This window comes from Mesoplodon mirus (genome assembly GCF_964341445.2).
Source record: "Mesoplodon mirus genome assembly, chromosome: 5".
Lineage (NCBI taxonomy): Eukaryota > Metazoa > Chordata > Mammalia > Artiodactyla > Ziphiidae > Mesoplodon > Mesoplodon mirus.
The window spans coordinates 76,896,624-76,920,413 of record NC_138980.1 but is presented as its reverse complement, the minus strand read 5'-3'; the positions used below and the strand labels follow the sequence as shown (position 1 = coordinate 76,920,413).

The 23,790-nt window shown below is 36.9% G+C and overlaps 1 protein-coding gene across 1 annotated transcript in view; it reads left to right on the top strand.

Annotated features, from left to right (window-relative positions):
* The window catches only part of ADAMTS19 (ADAM metallopeptidase with thrombospondin type 1 motif 19), a gene marked incomplete at its 5' end in the record, with an annotated part of 282,396 nt that overhangs the window by 31,952 nt on the left and 226,654 nt on the right, over nt 1–23,790 (top strand). The window contains one exon of the mRNA XM_082623301.1: nt 23,106–23,271. Within this exon, the coding sequence (XP_082479427.1) occupies nt 23,106–23,271 (166 nt within the window). The remainder of the gene's footprint in view (nt 1–23,105; nt 23,272–23,790) is intronic.

Below are 23,790 nucleotides of genomic sequence, written 5' to 3'. Positions count from 1 at the left end.
GTTATTTGTAAGATAGGAAAGGGTTGCTTTAATTTCATTCTTAATGTTGCTTTTGTCCAGACGAAGCTTTATGCAGCCACTTAAATATATTTTGTCTGCCAACCATCAGCCCAGATCCTAAGGCTGAAAAGTGAACCAAATTTGGCACGAGTTTCTTTAAACTCATGAATGATGTTTAAGGAAATTAATACAAAGTATAGAATATATTTTAAAATGTTTAAAAGCCTCAGTAGTCTGTGAAGGTCAGGCTTTAATGTTACAGCTGAGCCCGTTTAACTTTATTTTGTGGTTTTGGTTTACTATCCAAGTCAGTAGATAACAATTCTGATGTCATTATCATTTAAGGCCAACAGTGATTGAGTGCCCATATGAAAAATAAAGTGTGATTTATATACTTAATTAAAACAATTTGTGGCTCTTCTCATTTTGAAGCTTATTATCATATGGAAAAAGAAACATGATATGAGAGAAAACAGTGCCTGTTGAAGGAAAGAGTTGCTCTGAAATGCTGGGGGTTTTTTTTGTTTTTGTTTTGTTTTTTTTTGCGGTATGCGGGCCTCTCACTGTCGTGGCCTCTCCCGTTGCGGAGCACAGGCTCCGGACGCGCAGGCTTAGCGGCCATGGCTCACGGGCCCAGCCGCTCCACGGCATGTGGGATCTTCCCGGGCCGGGGCATGAACCCGTGTCCCCTGCATCAGCAGACGGAGGACTCTCAACCACCGTGCCACCAGGGAAGCCCTGAAATGCTGTTTTGTGTGCTGTTCCTTGTGTTCCTATCCCTGATTTGGAACATGTTAGTCTATAAGATCCTTTGGGTAACTAAGGTGATCTCATCTCACAGCATGTGGTGGGATGCTCCATGAAGTCGTGGTGAAGAAGCCCATTTTGTTCAATATCCAATGGCCCGTGGCAGCTTCAGTTTTCAGACAAAACTACAGAGCACCTAACTTTTCATTTTTTAATTCAGTGATATCAGATCTTCCATTTTATCTTTTATGAGAACCTGATCAGGGCCATTGGCTCTTAGTTTTCTGGGTGGATGAATAATTCAGTTATAATTTCCTGAGATGGCTTATTTTTATATTTTGTAGGAAGCATGTTTTGAGTTAGGCAAATGCTTTGGAAGTGTCCACCTTTTGTAATTAGGGCTTTGGCACTGTTCTTTAGAATAGTACATACTGTTTGTTTTGTACGTTATAGTTGATGAGAACATTTTACAGATTAAACTGTCAATTTTCAGTAGCCATGATCAACAGATTTTAGTATTCCCACACTACCAATGGGGAAAACAAGGACCACTGAGGTTATATTACTTGCTTAAGCTCACACAGGTCCCATGTGATGGAGCAGATGTTGAGTTTGGTCTTCCAGTGCCATGTCCTTTGCCTTTTCCTTTATGCTTGAGGTTTCCTGTGGATAGGCTGAATTGTATGAAATTGTTAATATGAATATTTGACCTGCAATAAAAAGCAATTTCATATGCAACAACCTAACACCCCCCTCCCCCCAAAAAACCCTCCATTTAGGAAAAGCTCATTTTACATGCAGCTAAAACTAAATAGTTTTTTCTTTTTAGGAGTTCAGTAGTCAGTTTGAGGGGAAAACAAAAAAACGTAGTCATTAATGTTTGAAAATGAAATGCCAGAGGAAACAAGCTTACTTTTGGAGTACTCTTGGCTCCTTTAAATTAGAAGTGTGGACTCAGGAGCCAAAGTGTGTGGTTTTGAATCCACGCTCCCCTGTACTCCCTGCTAGCTGTGTTACCTTAGACAGTTTGCTTAACCTCAGAGTGCTTCGATATCTTCATCCTTTTTAATTTTTTTTCATCTCCCTCCCTCCCACCCTCCCTATCCCACGCCTCCAGGCGGTCACAAAGCACCAAGCTGATCTCCCTGTGCTATGCGGCTGCTTCCCTCTAGCTATCTACTTTATGTTTGGTAGTGTATATATGTCCATGCCTCTCTCTCGCTTTGTCACAGCTTACCCTTCCCCCTCCCCATATCCTCAAGTCCATTCTCTAGTAGGTCTGTGTCTTTATTCCTGTCTAACCCCTAGTTTCTTCATAACATTTTTTTTCTTAAATTCCATATATATGTGTTAGCATACAGTATTTGTTTTTCTCTTTCTGACTTATTTCACTCTGTATGACAGACTCTAGGTCTACCCACCTCATTACAAATAGCTCAATTTCATTTCTCTTTATGGCTGAGTAATATTCCATTGTATATATGTGCCACATCTTCTTTATCCATTCATCGGATGATGGACACTTAGGTTGTTTCCATCTCCTGGCTATTGTAAATAGAGTTGCAATGAACATTTTGATACATGACTCTTTTTGAATTATGGTTTTCTCAGGGTATATGCCCAGTAGTGGGATTGCTGGGTCATATGGTAGTTCTATTTGTAGTTTTTTAAGGAACCTCCATACTGTTCTCCATAGTGGCTGTACCAATTCATATTCCCACCAGCAGTGCAGGAGTGTTCCCTTTTCTCCACACCATCTCCAGCATTTATTGTTTCTAGATTTTTTGATGATGGCCATTCTGACCAGTGTGAAATGATATCTCATTGTAGTTTTGATTTGCATTTCTCTAATGATTAATGATGTTGAGCATTCTTTCATGTGTTTGTTGCAGTCTGTATAACTTCTTTGGAGAAATGTCTATTTAGGTCTTCTGCCCATTTTTGGATTGGGTTGTTTGTTTTTTTGTTATTGAGCTGCATGAGCTGCTTATAAATTTTGGAGATTAATCCTTTGTCAGTTGCTTCATTTGCAAATACTTTCTCCCATTCTGAGGGTTGTCCTTTGGTCTCGTTTATGGTTTCCTTTGCTGTGCAAAAGCTTTGAAGTTTCATTAGGTCCCATGTGTTTATTTTTGTTTTTATTTCCATTTCTCTAGGAGGTGGGTCCAAAAGGATCTTGCTGTGATTTATGTCATAGAGTGTTCTGCCTATGTTTTCCTCTAAGAGTTTGATAGTTTCTGGACTTACATTTAGGTCTTTAATCCATTTTGAGCTTATTTTTGTGTATGGTGTTAGGGAGTGATCTAATCCCATACTTTTACATGTCCCTGTCCAGTTTTCCCAGCACCACTTATTGAAGAGGCTGTCTTTTCTCCACTGTACATTCCTGCCTCCTTTATCAAAGATAAGGTGACCATATGTGCGTGGGTTTATCTCTGGTCTTTCTATCCTGTTCCATTGATCTATCTTTCTGTTTTTGTTCCAGTACCATACTGTCTTGATTACTGTAGCTTTGTAGTATAGTCTGAAGTCAGGGAGCCTGATTCCTCCAGCTCCGTTTCTCTTTCTCAAGATTGCTTTGGCTATTTGGGGTCTTTTGTGTTTCCATACAGATTGTGAAATTTTTTGTTCTAGTTCTGTGAAAAATGCTAGTGGTAGTTTAATAGGGATTGCATTGAATCTGTAGATTGCTTTGGGTAGTAGAGTCATTTTCACAATATTGATTCTTCCAATCCAAGAACATGGTGTATCTTTCCATCTGCTTGTATCATCTTTAATTTCTTTCATCTTCATCTTTTAAGTTACTTATGATATATCTGTGTCCGTCATCATTGTAAGGACTATAAATGTGTTTGTTAAATAAAATGGAGATGGTAAATAGAGATAGAAAATGTTTTGGTCAATTCAGTAAATAATTTTCTAGATCTTTCAAAATGCTACTTATTTTGAAATTAATTAAGTGAATGCAGAATGTTAAATTAGGTTAAAATAAGTAATAGTGTACCCATGTGCAGTTTCTACATTAATTTGTTTAAATAGGTTTGAGAGAAAATGTATAAAACTAATTACCACTTGCATTCCAGGAAATGTCTGTTGGTTCATTGAGCAGTTAAATAAAATTTTCTCACCAACATTCTTTCCCCAAAATTTCTTTCAAATTTTTAGTACAAAAATACCATCCAGGAACTGATCTCCAAAAGGACTGTAGCACTTCCCCATTCAAGTACATAGATAAGTGACAAGATAAGTGACATAGTGACTTCCCATGGCCAAGTGATCAGAGTAACTATAAAATGCACACCCACAGAGATGATGATTTGCTTGTTTTCCTATAGCCTTCAATTTCCTACATGGCCTTCAAAAATTTCAGAAGACCGTGTAGAAAATAGGAGTAAGAAGAGAACATGCATGTTCACAGTCTAGGGAGTGGGCTAAGTACTTTTACAAGGGGAGAATAAATTCATAATATTTTATGAAAGGCAAATGAAGTACTCAAATTAATATGTTGACTCTACCAAATCAACCAAAACCTTAATTAACATAACTAATTTCAAGCATATGAATGATAAATGCTGGCCAAATGGAAATGAAGTCTTGGTAGGTAGTGAGATAAGAGAACCTCTAATTTTTCAAATAACTCCGTGTATTCTAGTGCCAATGTGTCATTTCAGGTTAGAAATAGAGAATTTGCAGAGTAAATACTAAACAGCTATTACTTATCTTTTAAAAATGTATATTTTATAACCATCTTATTCTTTTTTTTTTTTTTTTTTTTGTGGTACGCGGGCCTCCCACTGCCGTGGCCTCCCCCACTGCGGAGCACAGGCTCTGGACGCGCAGGCTCAGCGGCCATGGCTCACGGGCCCAGCCGCTCTGCGGCATGTGGGATCTTCCCGGACCAGGGCACGAACCCGTGTCCCCTGCATCGGCAGGCGGACTCTCAACCACTGCGCCACCAGGGAAGCCCTATAACCATCTTATTCTTATAGATTGATCCATACTGAGGTCATTTAGGTTGTTTTATTTTTTTTTTTAATGGTGAGAAACAATTTGCACTCCCAGTCTTGTACTTGCCCTTTCACTTATGCATGTGTGCAAGTATTTTCTTTTTTGTGAAACTGCTGAGGCATTAAGTATGCACATTTTCATTTAAGAGATAGTACAAAATTGCTCTCCAAAGGATTTATACCAACTTATACTGTCAAATAGCATTCTGTTATTGTTTCCGTTTTAATTTCCTTGGTTATCGGACAGGTTGATCATCTTTTTATGTCATCGGCTACTAGGGTTTCTTCTACTAAGGATTTCCTGTCATGTAATTTGGGAATTCTTCTACTGGATTACCTTTCTATCTCAGAATTATGTGTTAGTAAAGAAAATTCCTTTGTTATATATGTTGCAAGTATTTTCTTCCAGTCTGCCAAGTTTGTTTATGTTTTGTCATACAACGTTTCTACTTTTTAATGTAGTCAAATTTGATAATATTGTCCAATATGATTGCTGCATTTTGGTGCTTCTTTAAGAAGGCCTCTTCTTCTCCAAAGATTTCTCCAAAGTCTCCAACTACAGAGCTGAATTTGAATAAAAAGCAAGTTGTAGAACGACGCATAAATTATGTTGCTATTTATGTTAAAAAGAACTCACTGTACTATGCATTTTCTGGTGTGTGTCTACATGTGTATGTATAAAGATATAAAAAGATCTAGAAGGAATTAGATCAAATTGATAATAGTGAATATTTTTGGAGGTAAGTGAAGGGGTCTGTGATTGAGGATGGTGATCAAAGAGATCTTTAAACTTATTTATAATTTTGAAAACCATTTTGTTGGAGACCTTGTGTATTGCTTGTGTAATTAAAAGTCAGTGTATATGTGTACATATATATATATTTAATATACTTAAATACATATATATTTATTATGAGAATAGTGTAATCATAAAAATTTTTTAAAAGAGAGACATGTTCATATTTCCACTACTTCTAAACAGTTGTAATTTTAGTATACTGTTTTTATTACCAGTTTGTTTCCCTATAATTTTTTGAGTTGTTTTAAAAGTTCAAATTAAAGTGTACATACATCTTTAAAGAAACAACATATTACATGCATTTTACAGTACTGCCACATAGACTTCAGTGAAGTCAAATTTAAAGAGGCTATAACATTTATTTTCCCTGAATATACCGTAATTTTGCATATTATTTCCTTAATGGTGGACTCCAAATGGCTTCCATTTATTTTACAAATTTGAATCGTGAATATTATCCTATGTGGTTGCTACTTTGTGATACTTCTTTCAGAAGATTTTACCTACTCCAAAGTTATAATCATATCTCTTCCATATATTTTTCTTTAATACTTTTATATGGTTGATTTTAATAAACCAAGCAAGAAGTTCTTATTTTGAGTATATCCAAAGAATAAATTACCAGAACTGCAATTGCTGAGTCCAAAGCTGTAAGTAACATGGTTCTACAAGGACCTTCCAGAGGGAACTAAGCTATGAGGCCACTAGCAAATTCTGAGCACACCAGGCTGACTATTTTAGCCAATATGAAGTATAATTTTATATGCTTATTTGTAAAACTACTATTTGAAACAGTGAAATTGTCCCTGATTGTGGCAATTTACATTCCTTTAATTACTAGCCAGGAATGACCACTGTTCTATGCCTGTTTCTCTATTTGTTTTCTTTTTTTAATAAAATTATTTATTTGTTTATTTTTATTTTTGGCTGTGTTGGGTCTTCGTTGCTGTGCACAGGCTTTCTCTAGTTGCAGCAAGCAGGGTCTACTCTTCATTGCAGTGTGCAGGCTTCTCATTGTGGTGGTTTCTCTTGTTGTGGAGCACAGGCTCTAGGTGTGTGGGCTTCAGTAGTTGTGGCACACAAGCTCAGTAGTTGTGGTGCACGGGCTTAGTTGCTCCGTGTCATGTGGGATCTTCCCGGACCAGGGTTCGAACCTGTGTCCCCTGCATTGGCACGCGGATTCTTAACCACTGCACCACCAGGGAAGCCCTGTCTTCTTCCTTTGTGAATTGTACAGATCATTTGCTCATTTGGCTGTTAGGGTCTTAGCCATTGTCATTTACAGAATTGACATGATCATATTTATTATATTTATTATAAATGTTTTCTCAATTCATTTTGCATTTTTAGTTTAAGCTCAGCTAAAGATCTCCTTTCAGAGTTTTGAATAACTTTTCTTTTTCTATTAAGTAAGATGCTTTGTAGTTATCTTTTAAAAGTAACTCTTTAATCATTTGGGATGAGAGTATTTAGGTAGATTTCTAACTATTTAAATGAAGTTATCTTAAGAGTACTAATATCAACGGGGAAAGAGGTTTCTAGGAAGCATCATGCTTCTGTATTTGACTCTGCCTATACAATAATTTTAATCAGTCTCTTAGATAACAGCATTAATATGCTTCTCATTCAATTTGGAAATGCTAAGAATCTATAAGCATTTGCTAATTTGTTGGCTCATGGAGTTAAAATCCCAGAGTATTTTTAATAGCTTGGCTGCATATGACAATATAAAACTTACAAGAATAAACAAGTTCTACCATTAGTTTAAGTAAAAGTTTAGATGAAATAAAATGGCATAACTCTTGCACTTTATTAGAACCAAGATAGATGACAGAAGTGAAGATTACCATGTATTATCTATTTCACAAGAATTACACCCTAGTTACTTCTCTGTCTGTTCATAGTGGAGTGCTCTCAAATATTTTATTTTTCCTCATTTCAGTTTCCTTTCATGCCACAGAGATTCCATTCATCAGTGTTTTTTTTTTTTTTTTTTTTTTTTTGTTTTTGTTTTTGTGGTACGTGGGCCTCTCACTGTTGTGGCCTCTCCCGCCGCGGAGCACAGGCTCCAGACGCGCAGGCCCAGCGGCCATAGCTCACGGGCCCAGCCGCTCCGCGGCATGTGGGATCCTCCCGGACCAGGGCACGAACCCGCGTCCCCTGCACCGGCAGGCGGACTCCCAACCACTGCGCCACCAGGGAAGCCCTCATCAGTGTTAAAGTTGCAAAATCCATAAGTATGTGTGATGAATTTTGAGATTGGACAGTTTTCCCATTAATGCTAAATTTATATTGCATTTAGCATTAATGAAATAAGGAATTGAATGGTAGTTGTATCTAAATTTTTATTCAAATTATAAACAAGTAAGTGTCTATATTTCAGAATAGTTAACTGCAAAGGACAAAGGATACGGAGCTGATAGAAATATTTACTTAGGGCTACTGATTTTCAGTCTTCATCTTCTCTATCAGCAGCATTGGAGAGCGCTAACCATGCCCTTCCTCCTTCTTAATATGTATTTTTATCACTTGCCACCCAGAATTCACATGCTCCCTCTCAGGCTGCTTCATTGAGTATTCCTATTCTCTGCACCTTCTTTACACTGGTGTGCCCTAGGGCTCAGTCATGGGCCTTTTTTTTTTTTGTCTTCTCTCTCTATACTTATTTGTCGATCTTATCCATTCTCAGGGTTTAAATGCCAACTATATGTCAGTGACTCCAAAATAAGTAACTCTAGTTCAGACCTCTCTGCTGAGCTCCCAGTTTGTATGTCTAGCTACCTATTTGACATTTCAACATGAGATCTAATAGATAATATTAAACTCGGCATGTTCCAAACTGTTGATTCTCCCCCGGCCCAACCCCCCAACCTGCTCTCCCCACATTATTCTTTGTCTTATTGATGGTCAACTATGTATTTCCATTTGGCAAAGGTCAAAATAATATTGTGGTCTTGAATTCCTCTCTTTCTTTCAAAATGCACATTCAAACATCGTATTATCTCTTTGCTCTATCTTCAAAATTTATCCTGAATCTGATGAACTCCTTTGTCATTAATACTACCCTAGCTCAAGCCACCAATCACTTCTTTTTTTTTTTAATGTGGTTTTTTAAATTAAAGTATAGTTGATTTACAATGTTAATTTAGTTTCTGGTGTACAGCTCAGTGATTCAGATTCAGTTTTTGTAATTAAAAATTTTTTTTATTGGAGTATAGTTGATTTACAGTGTTGTGTTTCAGGTATACAGCAAAGTTAATCAGTTATACATATATCCACTCTTTTTTTTTTAAAGGAATTTTGTTTTAGTTTTAAAATTTATTTTATTTATTTATTTTGGCTGCACTGGGTCTTCGTTGCTGAGCACAGGCTTTCTCTAGTTGCGTCGAGCAGGGGCTACTCTTCGTTGCAGTGTGCAGGTTTCTCATTGCAACGGCTTCCCTTGTTGCGGAGCACAGGCTCTAGGCACGCGGGCTTCAGTAGTTGTGGCACGTGGGATCAGTAGTTCTGGCTCGTGGGCTCTAGAGCACAGGTTCAGTAATTGTGGTGCACAGGCTCAGTAGTTGTGGTGCACGGGCTTAGTTGCTCTGCGGCATGTGGGATCTTCCCGGACCAGGTCTCGAACCTGTGTCCCCTGCACTGGCAGGTGGATTCTTAACCACTGCACCACCAGGGAAGCCCCTCCACTCTTTTTTTTTTTTTTTGATTCTTTTCCCATATAGGCCATTACAGAGTATTGAGTAAAGTTCTCCGTACTATACAGCAGGTTCTTATTAGTTATCTATTTTATATATAGTAGTGTGTAAATGTCAGTCCCAATCTCCCAATTTACCCCCTGCTCACCCCCTTATCCCCTGGTAACCATGAGTTTGTCTTCTATATCCATGACTCCACTTCTGTTTTGTAAATGAGTTTATTTGTCCCCTTTATTTTTTTTAGGTTTCACGTATAAGTGATATCATATGATATTTATCTTTCTGTCTGACTTACTTCACTCAGTATGACAGTCTCCCCCTCTGTAGTCTATCCTCAATTCAGCCACTGGAGTGAACCCTTTTAAATAGGTACAGGTATGTTCACTGCTATACTTGTAATAGTGAGTCAATACGTAGTGAAAGTTTAAAACATGAGTGCAAAAGATAGGCACGTCTTCAGTGTAGTAGTTACCTCTGAGCAGTAAGAGAAAGGGATTTGTTTCGGGAAGGTGTGCAGGTATACTTCAACTGAATCAATGAATTGTTAGGTTTTTAAAAAATAATCTACAGCAAGTAAATGTTAACATCTCTTAAATAATAGAAGTGGGTTACTGGACACTCTATATATCCCATATATGTCCGCAAATTTGAAATATTTCCTAATAAAGAATGATAAAAAGTAATAAATTGAAACACTTTCCAGTTATTATCCTGTACCAGTCTGTACCAAGCTTTTAATGTTAGTTTTCTTGCAGTCTGTTTTTTCAACTCATCCTCTGTTCTAAGGACATTTTTCATTTAATATTCACTTCCGTATTTTAAAATCAAACCTAAGAGTGACATGTATAAACTAGAGAATATCCAAGTAAAATGAAAAGGATGAAGAAGGGTAGGGAACCTATTTCATATCAGGAATGGTTAGATAAACTGCACACATACAGAGAGGCCATGAGAGTATTTGTTATATGAATGTGAAAAGGGGCTTAGGATGCAGAATCAGGACTCCTGGTTTAAAGTAGTTTTGAAGAAAGCCTTTTGGACCTTTTATAATAATCTTTCTGAGAGTTAACCTCTGTCCAGTAGAGGCCTACATTGCTTCAGAGTGGTGATTGTTCTATTCATGATTGAAATGCATAAACAGAATATTAAATATATATATATATATATATATATATATATATATATATATATTTTTTGGCGGTATGCGGGCCTCTCACTGTTGTGGCCTCTCCCGTTGTGGAGCACAGGCTCCGGACGTGCAGGCTCCACGGCCATGGCTCACGGGCCCAGCCACTCCACAGCATGTGGGATCTTCCCGGACCAGGGCACGAACCCGTGTCCCCTGCATTGGCAGGTGGACTCTCAACCACCGTGCCACCAGGGAAGCCCAGAATATTAAATATTTATCAGGGATGTTGACAAATCAATTTCTTCTCTGGGTGGAATTTGGAACAAACTGACCCCTAATTTCTTGTTTGGATATGCTTTTACTTATAATGTGATGCTCAGACATAATATTCCTGATGTAGTCAGGTATGTACAGAACGCAATGGCTTCCTGGTTGATACCAGATTATTTTGGCTCTTCAGGTGTATGACCTCCGAAAGTAATCTCTAATAAATCAGCCTGATAGTATATGAGCTTCTTGAGCCTCTGTACTCACTGATGGGACATGTATGAAAGAGACAGTAAAGTAAAAAAGCAAAAGTGTGTTCTTTCTGCTTTCACTAGTCAGACGTTTGCATTTGAGGATCTTGTAGTTAAGAAACAGGCCATGTGAGAAAGAACTTTGTTGGTCCAAGATTTATTGCTCCCTTTAAGGGAAAAAACCACCAAGGTAATTTCTTGGATATTACTTAATGCCATCAAAATAGGGCTAGGGGAAACTATTTGAATTATCCAAGGGTTCTAGGTGGGGGAAAAACCCCCATGTTTTGCTGATGGGGTTGCAAATGGGAAAGAGGACTGAACATCCACAGTAAGTAAACTCCTTAATTATTAAAAAAGATACTTAAGCTTGTCTGTTTTAAAATGACCATTTTGTGCCCTGCTGTGTTTCCAGCATCTAGCATAAGAGCTGACACACAGTGTGTAAATATTGTTGAACTTATGAATTATTGTATTTATTTAACCTTTCTTGAATCTGGAAAATAAGTTGCAGCACATTTTCCATGTCTTTGAGTACCAGTGCTATGGCCCTTGAGTAGTTTGCTCCACTAATCTTGTTTCCATGGTTAAATGAATTCGTATCTACTCTCTAGGGGTATGTAGGAGGTTGGCAACGTCTCTGTTAATTGTGAGGTCACCAGTAAGACCTGGCAGTGATGAGTACTTCCCCAAATCACAGCTGTGCAGCTTTCTCAGTGGTCTCATTCAGTTCCACTTAAAGCACATAACTGGGCTGGAATTGCATGAGATAAGTGCTGTGAGTGCGCATCACCATGGTGAGGGGCTCTGAACAGTCGCCTGGAGACTAACCCTTTAAGAGCTAGGTGCACAGCCAAATGTGCACCAACTCATTAAGTGCTAGGGTGGGTGGCAAGTTGGAAGCCACCTTTTCCAAAAAATTACAGGTCAGGCAAAGTTAGTTAATACATTTAAATTCTCTGAATGACTCAACAAAATGGAGCACATAGAATTCTCTCATTTGCAGCAAAAGAAACTCACACTGTTATGACTTTTGAGAACCCTGATTGATACAGGCAAGAGAATGTTCTTTGGCTCAGTTTCTGTTGCTGAATTTAACAGCAGCATGAACACATGTGTTTGATTATCATGTGTAGGACTACTCATTTTTAACTTGGGCACTATGGGTTAGACAGGGTAAGAGCTTCTTCAGAGTGAACCGAATAAGAACTTATTCCTCTCTTTTCTTTAAAGCCATTTCGAGAAAGAGTTAATTCTGATTTTGAAAAGTCAGCTGTACAAGCTCCTACTTTTCCTTTAACCTCGCTAGCCCTTCCTCCTCAGTCTCCTTTGCTAATTGCTACTCTCCTCAGTGTTAGGGTCATCAGGTTTGGTCTTAAGCTCTCTTCTGTTCTCTCTCTATATTCTCTTTCTGGATAACATCACTCATCACTGTGAATTGAAAAATTATCTTTATGTTGGCAGCTCCCAGATACATGTCTCTAGGTTAAGACTCCACAAAGCTCCACACCCCAACTGTCTACTTGATTTCTCTAATTAGAGGTTTCACAGATATATCAAACCTAAGACAGCCCCATCAGATATTTTGATTATCTGCCCCGAAAATCTAAATTTCATCTTAAGTATTTGACATTTTTATCTCAATTACAAACATTTATCTCCCTTTTTTGAGAACCTAAGCCAGAAACTCTGGAGTCATCCATCATTCTCTGTGTTATTGTCCCTCTGTGTACAAACATCTAAAACATTAACAAACTTGGGTGGTTGCTCTCTGGTTTGTATGAGAAGCCAAAATTAATCTCAAATGTGTTTACTTTTGTCCACATCCTTAGTTCAGCCACCATGTGTTGCTTTCTTGGTCTACCCATCATGATCTTGCACTTGAACTATTACTGACTTCAAACTGGTCTCCCTGATTCTACTCTTGTCACCCTATAGTCTGCTTTCCAAAAAAGAACAAGAATGACTTTCTTAAAAATTTATCAGATTACGCTGTACACTGTCAGTTGCTTCCAGTTATACTTCAAATACAATCTAAATGTCTTATCATGGTCTTCAGAGCTCTACAAGAGTCATGCCCTGCCAACCCCTCTGTTCTGTTTTTGCTGCAATAATTATTTCTCTGTGACTCCTGCCACCACTTCCATCTCCACATCACTTCTTTAACTGTATTCTGATTTATCTATAGGTATTTCTCACTGATAGACTTTAAACTGATGCCACCATTATTTATTGCTTTGATCACTGCAGTAGCCTCCCAACAAGTCTTGTGTCCCTCTATTTCAACCTCTCTATTAAATTAAAATGTAATCTAAGTCATTCATATATATTGTTAGAAAAGTCAATACTTACTGCAAAAATTATGGTGTAAAAAATGAACTCTCTTACCCCCTCCTTTCCATCTTTGATTTCTGTCCTTTAGGAGCAGTTGCATTTCTTTTAGTACTTACTTTGCCTCTGTATTGCTAAGTAATATGGTTCTATTGTTTAGTCTTTGTTTCTCCTTTAAAAAATAAGTTTTACTGTGACATAAACATATGAAACACAAACATATATTGTTATAAGTAATAATTTTAAATTTTGCACTTTTATAAACTCAAAGTTGACACATTGAGTTCCTCCCATCTATCTTCCAGGGTCATAGCCTTGGTATATGGCCTCCTGCACCTAAAATACCACTCTTCTCTCACTTATATTCTGTTTCCTATGGCTGGCTCCTTCTTTAGGTCTTGCCTCTAATGTTATCTCCTTAGATAGGTCTTATTGGGCTACCCTCTCTGGTATCCTAACCTGTGCTCTGTTTCTCTCAGATCCTTGTTTGTTTCTTTAATGATACTTTTCACACTTTATATCATCCTAAGTATATTTGTCTGAATACTTTATTTTTTTCCTGCCTTTCTCCCTAATATATAAGGTCCATGAAAATGCAAGTTAAATCTGTCTTCATCTTTGAATCCTCAGTGCCTTGCCTACTGCCATGTTGTGGGTATTTAGTAGGTACATTTGTAATGAACATTAATAAGCACCAGGAAGATACAGTGGAACATAATAGCTTTTGGCTAGACTGATTGATAAACTTAGAAGTAGATTTAAAACTGAATTTACTACTTCTCAGCTTGTTTTTTTGCTTATTTAAAGAATGCATAGACATCAGTGGATTAATAAAAAAGTCATTATAACCACTAATAGATTATATTAAAGTGAATGGATATAAGAAAGTATATGAAAATCAATAGCTTTTCTTGATTTGAGTAGAAATTGTACTATAAAATGAGAAAATAGATAACCATTATATGAACCAAAAAATCAATTATTTTGGATAACTAAATGTTAGGATGGAGCATTCATTTTCCACTTTACCAGTTTTTACCCTTCCTTTTCACTTCTTTAACATACAACAGCTTCTATTTATTATCATACTTGTGATGTTTATAATGGAGTTAAAAAGGAACATTTTTGAAATTTTTTAAAATCCATATCTCTGTCAAATGTTGGGGAAAAGTTAGAAGAAGGCAATGGTTCTCAAGAAAACAGGAGAGAAAGCATATTTTTCTCAATTGTAGAAGTGAAATCTATCCCTGTGTAATTATTATGTAGATAAAATAAGACTCTGTTGAAAGAACATAACACAGAGGCCATCATGAGGCATCCCATGGTAAGATCTGTAACCAGTGTCTAAGAAAAGGTAGATGGGCTAAAAACCAAAGTAGGATTTCATCAGGGTTTATTTCTAAATAACTAATCCCATAAGTTGACACTGCTATGGGTTAAGGCCCTGGGTTCCTTTCTAGTTATCATTTCCCATATATCACGCTGCTCCAGCTGCCCTAGCTTTGCTTTTCCTTAAATGTCCTAAGCTTGTTCTCATCTCAGGGTCTTGGTTTCTCTCTTTACCTAAAATGTCCTCCCCCCTACATCTTGGCCTGGCCGTCTCCCATACTGTACGTCCCTGCTCAGATGTCACCTCACCCAAAAGGCCATCCCCACATCACTCTCTCACCCCTTCATAGTATTTGGCAGCTGAGTTCATATTATATGTTTATAACTTTTCATTGAGTAAATAGGACTCAAGGATTATCATAATAAAACAAGTAGTTTGCATTTTGTTTGTTCATATTTGTTCCTCTGATCTTCCTTCTGGTGTTGTTTACTCTCAGGTTTTGAGAAGTCCCCTGGTGAATTTAGTCACAAAAGTCTCTGTTTGGTAATCAGAATATTTATCCTATGATCATCAAAACATCCAAATTCACGTAAATTTAACATTTCTCTCTGACGCACGCTCTCCACATTCAGGCTTTCTGAGAACTCATCACCTGCAGTGAGGAATGGGGACACGGATTCAGGTCCTCATTATTCCCTAACTAGAGCTGTCACCCTCCTGCTCAGCACCCTGGGGTTCCTCTGCATCCCCTAGGGTTGAAGCTCTAAGGGAAGTAAGAAGGAGAAGGGTGCTTAGGTGACCTGTGGGGTCACGAGTGGTGTGGCTGAGCTTTATGACAGGTGCCTACAGTGGACTCTCTCACTCTCATGGGCCACATTTATGGGTTCTTAGGAGGCTTTCGTCTTCATATCTGCTCCTGAGCCCCTGAGATCTTTCACTTACTTGTTCTTGGAGGAGAATTAGTTCATCTTCTCTGAATGTTCACTTTCAGCTCCTGCCTTTTTCCTTAGGTAGCTGGTGAGATACTTCCAAGCTATATTGTAACCTTGGTTTTTATTGTGACATAGAACACAGACATAAATAAGTGTACAAACCATCAATGTAAAGCTTATTAACAAATGTTGATGGAGAAATTTTATGTGTAACTTTGACCCAGTTGAACAAATAGCACATTGTCTTCCCTCCTGAGGTGAAAGTTGGTAACAGGGCTTTTCAGCCTTGTTCACTGCTACACCCTGAGCTCTAGATGTACAAAGTTCATACTCATAAGCATTTTGTTGAGTAGAGGGTTGCATGAATGGATAGCTAATAAGATTATGATATATTTAGAAGATAAGTTATTATTCAGCAATTAAAAACCAACTTATAAAGATTATTTGATACTATTAAGAAACAAAATCGTTATTAAGCTTTTCTTGTGGGAAAATAAAGTAGAATATGAAACTTTAACATGTGTATACATGTGTATAGGTACACACATGCACACATACAGATACATAGACACTTATGTGTATATGTTAGTAGACTAGAAAGAAATATGTATATACATACATGTAGAATTCTATATGATGGGATTTGGGATGACTGTTTTCTTTTTTTTAACTATATTTTTAAAATATTCTGCTATTTAAAAGTTCTGATTTTATGATCAGAAAGCAATTTTAAGGAAAAAAAACAGAAGAGAGAATTGAAAGAAAGAAAGAAGGAAAGAAAAATGAAACCTTGAACTGTTCTCCCAAATCTGCCATGGGGGAGTGATTGGGTTTCCACCATTGAAGGAGGCCTGGAGATGAAACCCTCGGCACACTCAGAAGGCCAGTGTGCCTTTGGCAGCTCACAGGCTGATCACATAAAACAGTCAGCTCAAGATAAAGTTCAGAGCCTAATGCGGTACTTTTGTCTTCTGCTTTGTGAGGGATGGGGCCTGGCCTTGCTCTTGATATCAAATTTTGGACATCTACCATCTGTGAGGTGTTGTGGTTGACGTCAGATCCTCAGTGCAGAAGTTTTTGAAGATGAGAGTTATTTGGAGCAGCAGCCTTGTGGCAGGCCTAGCCTTTTCAGATAGCCTCACAGAGGCAGCATGTGCTCCAAGCCAGGCAGCCTTTGGTTTGAATTCTGTCCTCACCACACACTGATTGGTGACCTTAGGACATGATAACTCTTTTTGAAACTTGGTTTTTTTGCAACTATAAAACGTGTGGCATTAACATAGGTATCCCAAGCTGGCTGTTTGATTAAATGAAATAAGGTATATACAGTGTCTGGCGTACAGGCATGTTATTTTCTTCTATTCTTGTTTTCTTATAAATATTTAAAAATAAGTTTGAAAAGGGAAGAGGAAAGGACTATATAGCTTTTTAGCTGGGTAACCAGAAAAGGGTCATGCATAGAGATACAGACTTAGAGAGGAGGTACTAGTGTGGGGGGATGTCCATGCAATGGAAGCAGTGGCCTGGGTATGGGGGGTTTGGGAATCATTTCCATTGGGGGTTATAAATCCCTTGGGAGGGATAAATGCAGAGAAACGATTGCTGACTGGAGACCTGCTTTGGAGTGAGGAACAGGATCTGTTTAAGGAAATAGAAACAGTTGCTAGAGAACAAGAGACGTAGAGTCATGGAATATTCGTGGAGGAGAAAAGTTGTCAAGGGTCAAATGCCCGAGGGAGGAGAATAAAGGAAAGGGCATGATGGGTGGCCTCAGAACAATTCTCCAGTTCAGTGGGGGAAACTAGAATGTGGGTGGAAATGTAAGGAGAAGGTAGGTAGTGAGCAGATTTATTAGAGTGATGTATTAAAACCAGATATCAATTTGGAAATTGGGAGGCTTAGCTTCTAGCCCTGACATTCCCATGAACTCTCTGTGTGATTTTAGGCAAGTCATGCAAGATTTCTAAGCCTTGGTTTTCTTGATTTCAAAACTCCAGATGGCCGGATGATTCTAAGTTTCCTTCTACCATTGTCATTTCATGATTCTTTTTGAAGCCCCTTTGGCAGGGAAAGTAAATGGAATGATGTTAACAGTGTGGTCACATGAAAACTTTTCCTAAAGATAAAACTTGGACACACCAGGAAAGCAACACTGGAAATGCCAGAGGAAGAAATCAAATTGTAATTTCCCCCAGATGGAGTCACAGGTAGAATGTTGTTCAGAGCAGCAAATGGATACATTTTCTTTTATCTCAAAAGGGAAGAATACATTGAGTTAAAACAGCATTGCCTGAGCACCTGCTATGTCCAGTCCTTGCTCATTGAGGCCTGATGATGAGCACTACACCCCAAGCATTCCCTGAAATAGCTCATGATCTAATCAGAGGGTCCTGCAAGCAACATTTACAGGGGGCCTAATAGTGAAAGAACAGAAAAGGCACAGAAGTGCATAGAGCAGGCGGTGGTTACTTTGGAGAGAGGATAGGGTTGGCTTGATTTTGAAGAAATAACTCTCCGTACCAACAGTGACTTTCTGGAAAGAGAAAACAGCATGTGCAGTGTACCAAGTGTGATCGTGCAACTAAAAGTTATTCTGAAATTGTTAAAATATAAAGTTTGTTCACACAATAAAATTTGTCTGTGGTGGTTATATGTGAAGTTTAAGTGGAGAAGTAGGCAAAAGTTTATCATGATCTTATAACTTATATATCTTCATTTGGAGTTGATCCTCACAGTGTAAAGCAGAAACCTTGAAAAGATCGAGTCAGGAGAGTATTTTAGTATGATATGGTAATAGGATAAATACAGCATCAGAAGTGTGTTTTCCTGCAGTTTTATGTGTATGTATAGAATATGCAAAGGCATGAAAAACCACTCCCATTTACAGGAATATTGAAAATGATGTTTTATTTGAATAAAGCATAAAATAAATTTATACTATTATAATTTATGTCAATCCCTATATTATGCTTACGTTTTAAACTATATACTTTACTTAATGAGATGTATACTATAGCGTTACCATACAAGAGAATTTTTTCAAAAATAGTCAAACTTAACATGTGTGAAGTACACATCATGTAGAGTATGAGACATTTGTATAAAATATTTTTACAAGCAGTATACTGATGCCAGATCCTTTCAGCAACTTCTGTTACTGCTTTTTAGAAGTCAAACACTTATGCTTCTATCTCAGAGATTCTCTAATATACTTTATAGTCAGACAATAGGCTAAAAATCTTCAGACCCTCAGGACATTGATTTTCCTTTTCCTGTCAAGAACTTTGTCATTTAATGTTTTCAATTATATTGGTTCATCTTACTTTTTGGCTACATTTTCCTATTTCTCTACTCAAGCCAGGCATCTTCTTAAACTATTTCCTAGATTCCACATCCTCTTTGCCCTCTACCCTCTCATAAGGAGCAACTTTCCCCTAGTTTTATCCAAATTCTTTTATCCCTCCAGTCTTCTTACAGCCTGAAATTATAATGATCTACCACACACTAATGGTATTTACTTCTTGTGATATGCTGTATATTTTTTAAAATAGGATATTATTAAAGACCCTCACCATATGCAGTTTGAGCCTCAGATATATACCTTCAGCTACTCCACACAAAGTTTAGCTAGAAAACTGAGGTTCTGGAAAATAAAGAAAATTTCCAGAAAGGAACATAGAAGAATGAAAAGGAAACAAGGTAGTAGTTATAGTAGTGCTTCAGTTCCTTAAGTGAATAGGAAGTGAGGCAGGGGAACTGAAGTCGTTAACCTGGTAGGAATGGAAGCAAGACTGGAGAGTGCCAGGTTGCTTTCTAATTTTTTTAGTCATTTTTAATTTATGCTTGTGACATATGCATTAGGACTTTAGACTCTGTCCATCTCTTTAGTAGACATAGTTAATTTGAATTTGAACAAATGAAACGTTTGTATTTGGTGAATTGAAGCAGCAGTATATAAAAATCTATGCACATTGGCCAAATCAAATTTCATATTGTAATTAGAAGTTGGTGACAGTGGCAGTACACCTTCATGGAGATCAGTGTTAATGGTTGTTTTAAAAAGCACAGGGGCATCTAAATAGAGAAAGTAAAATATCAGAACCAGTAAGACAAGAAATGGCTGGTAACGTATTTTCACATAAGCAGTGGTAGATTTGCAAGATACTGAAATGTTTGCTAAATTGTCAAATCAGAGAATAAGATTCAGTGACAATAGAACAGATGCCATTGTATGAGAAAATGTACATGATGACTGGAACAAGACAGGGAACAACTTTTAATTTCATTTCCAAATGTTTGCATGAAATATCTCAAAATTGTTAAAATCATTTTGAAAAATCTAAAAAGGGCAATCTGGGAGAAAATTATTATATAGCTTGCATTTATTTTAGAGACTGTATTGTGCCATGTCAATGCACAATTAATTTTCTTCCCTTCTAAAATTGAAAGGACAATATTTGCACTAAAGTGCATGCTGCCTAATTGTGGATTGTCAAACACAGGAGGACTTTTAAAGAGAGGTTGATGTGAATTTGTGTTTTTCCATGGCTTGTAAGTTCATAGCACAGATAAAACAATCCATTTTGTTAGTGGAATAGGTGAGCCCTTTGTGAGGACACAGAAAACTTGATAATTTCCTGCAATTCTGCTTGAAAGATACCAACCCAAGCTAGAGCACTTCCTTTGCTGTTAGATAGTATTCTGGTCTCAGATAGAAAGCCCTTCCCTGTAGAGAACCTGAACACTTGATGCTAAATATGCCCTAGAGTGAAATGAGTCTGGCATGCTGTGATCAGACAGTAAATATGTGTTGAATGAATGAGTCATCATTTATAATGATTCAAACATTTTTTTCTTTTTATTTATTTATTTATTTATTTATTTATTTATTTTTTTTTTTCTTTTTGCGGTATGCGGGCCTCTCACTGCTGCGGCCTCTCCCGCTGCGGAGCACAGGCTCCGGACGCGCAGGCCCAGAGGCCATGGCTCACGGGCCCAGCCGCTCCACGGCACATGGGATCCTCCCAGACCGGGGCACGAACCCGTATCCCCTGCATCGGCAGGCGGACTCTCAACCACTGCACCACCAGGAAGGCCCCATTTTTTTCTTTTTAAAAGTGACCTTGTTTTTAAAAATGTGTGTAGTTAAAATCCTAACACAACAGAGAATGCTGTGTTATGAAGAGGTTTCCAAATGGTAACTAAAAAAATAAGACCACATTTATTTGAGACAGTATTTAATATGCTAGTGTGGGGATACAAAGACAAATAAATTTTAATTCTTTGGACTCTCTGAGCTCTTCAGTCCAATCTCAAATGTTTGGCTGCTTATATTTATTATGATTATCCTTATTAATAAAATAAAAATTATAATGAACATTTATTGAGCGGGTTACTCAGTATCAGATTCTATGACAGGAGCATTACATGTGCTTAAAAAATGCTTTTAAAAAATAATCCAAACAATGCTATGAAGCTGTTGTATAAAGATGCTGTAACTTTCTCATAGTTACATGCTAGTAGTAGGTTATGAACCAAAATAATCTTAAATCCAGAATCTGTTCTTGAGGTCATTAAATTTTATATGATAGTATGCAATTAAATTTTATAAGGTTTATGGTTATAAATCTTACCATGCTTATAACCTGTTGAAAGAGTATATCAGATTGCAAATTTATGATTTAGGGAAACTGAGCATCATAACAATTATTATCTTAGTCATCAGTCACACTGTCAGTTTTATTAGTGGCCTTGAATACTGACTGAACCTCAGAATCACATTTACATATAAGACAAGAGAAACACAATTCTGTATTTTCACAATCTGGATCAATGATCATATGACACTGCTTATCAATCCATGTGTAGATGTACTACATCTTTAACAATTATTACTTAAATTTAAAAATATTTGATACTCTCTTTTATTCCCATCAAATTAGGCTCTAGGGAAAAATTGTGTGTTTCATGTAATTACTTTAAAATTCAAGCTGATTTCATATTTGAGAGAATGAAAACATATATGGAAAATAAAAGAACTCATTGAAAGTCATATTAAAATTACACAAAAATTGCCCAAATATATACTTGCCTGATATTTTGAAAGAATCATTAGAGTAACTCTTTTTTTTGCATTATCCCCACCCACAAATGATGTATGTGTGCGTGCATGTGTGCACATGTGTGTGTGAACAAGAGAGGGAGAGGGAGAAACTGGGAAAGAGACAGGAAAAGGCAGGAAGAGAGAGAGGGGAAGGGGACAAGTCTAGGTGGTGGAGCTGCCATCCTAGTACTTGAGAATTTTATTAGTGATATAAAAACTTCAATAAAATGAAGTTGATGAGGATTTTTAGATTTATTCTTTAGTTATCTTATAATGAAGATAGAAGATACCTGAAGAATAGGTATCTTGTATCTTTATTCTGATATAAAGAGTAAAATGTACAGAATAAAATAAGCATATTGGCAATCACCTGGTCTTTCCATATAGAAGATGCAATACACTTTAGTAATTAAAACAAAACAAAAAGACCTCTTCTTCTAAGGAAAAGGTTTTTTTAACCTAGATTTTAAAAATATATTCAGTTTGGAACAATTACTGTATCTGAAGACATAATTATATTACTATGTCTATTATATGTGAATCAAATTAAAATGAACTGTATATGATTTTTATAAAGTTAATGCAAAACAATATTTGATAACTTTCATATTAACATACTGGGTATGAATAATGCAGGTTCTAGGGAATTATTTCTTAAAAAATGTTTGCTAAAGAGTTAATATAAATCAAATATACATTATGTATATATTGCAGTAGAGTAAAACAATGAAAATTGGGAAGATCAAGTTATATATTCTTCCATGTAAAACATTTTCCTAGTTATAATTCAAATTTATATTCTAAAAAAGGAAGGGAAGAAATGACTAGGCTTAACTTCAATATAGTAAAAGAATACCTACTTGTTATAAGTTCTTTTTGCTGATCATAATCATATTCTACAGTTTTTAGCCCTCTGTCCACAACTGGCTAACTTTAAAATATGGCATTGTATGAAATGAAACTTGTTTATGTAAGTGATGCTTCATTTTTTCTGTAATTTATTGTTCAAGGGTTTTCAGAAATGTTTAGTAGAAGCCTTAAGAGTATTTTATATAATAACTTTAATGTTATGTGTCCTACATTTACTGTGGTATGTTACATGAACTATTTTATTAAATAATGATTGTCAAAATGTTGTACTGTCCTGTGTATGCAATTAAAAACTATATTGCTCTTCTGTACATGCTGTACATGTAAGTGACCCCATGGGTCTCCCAAAGTGAGCCTTTAACATTCCAGAATTTTTACTATGCATCTGTTGCTGGCATCTAGCCTCCCACCCACATAGGCTAAGGCTAACTAAATGAGGTTTATGCTAGTGCAATAAAGTACCTAAAGATGAAGTAGTAAAATGGGAAGACAGTTACCTTATTAGCGGGGTGGCTAACATAGCTTCCCTAGAAAAACGTATGCACATACGTGGAAGAAAACAGAGTGAGTGTGAGTGGGAGAACCCAGAAAGTAACTTATTCGAATGATATTTCATACGTATCTTTCTATGTTATATATTCCAGATGGGATTCATACAGCTCAATGAGGACTTCATATTTATTGAACCACTCAATGATACAATGGCCATAACGGGTCACCCACACCGTGTATATAGGCAGAAAAGGTCCATGGAGGAAAAAGCCACAGAGAAGTCAGCTCCTCACGGTCATTACTGTGGTGTCATTCCAGGTAATGCCTTCTCCTAAAAGGGTTTAACTAAATATGCAATGTGAGATGAATCCTTTAATAAATCCCCCCCTCCCTCCCTCCCTCTCTTCCTTCCTTCCTTTCCCACCCCTCCCTCCCTCCCTTTCTGTCTTTCTGTCTATCCATCCATCCACCAGCTTTATCTTTTTTAATGTGGAATCTCTCTTGGTTAATGACAATTACATATCTTTTTTAGACTTATCTTTTAGTTTTTCTATGAAATAGTACATTTTAATATCAAAAAATAGAAACTAAAAAGGACTTCAGATATTAATATATTACATGCTCTATATCCCTTAAGAGGGATACTCATGGGATACTGTTCCCCTCAGTGGAATAGAAATGACACCGAGAGAATGCCAGATTCCCTGAAACTGAATACTGTGAGCTCATGGTCTTATTTCAGTCCACCTCCCTGAGAACATCATAGATATCTCTTTACTTTGACCAGAAGCAGCTTCTACTTTTTTCTTCTTTTTCTATTTGACTCAAGTAAAAATC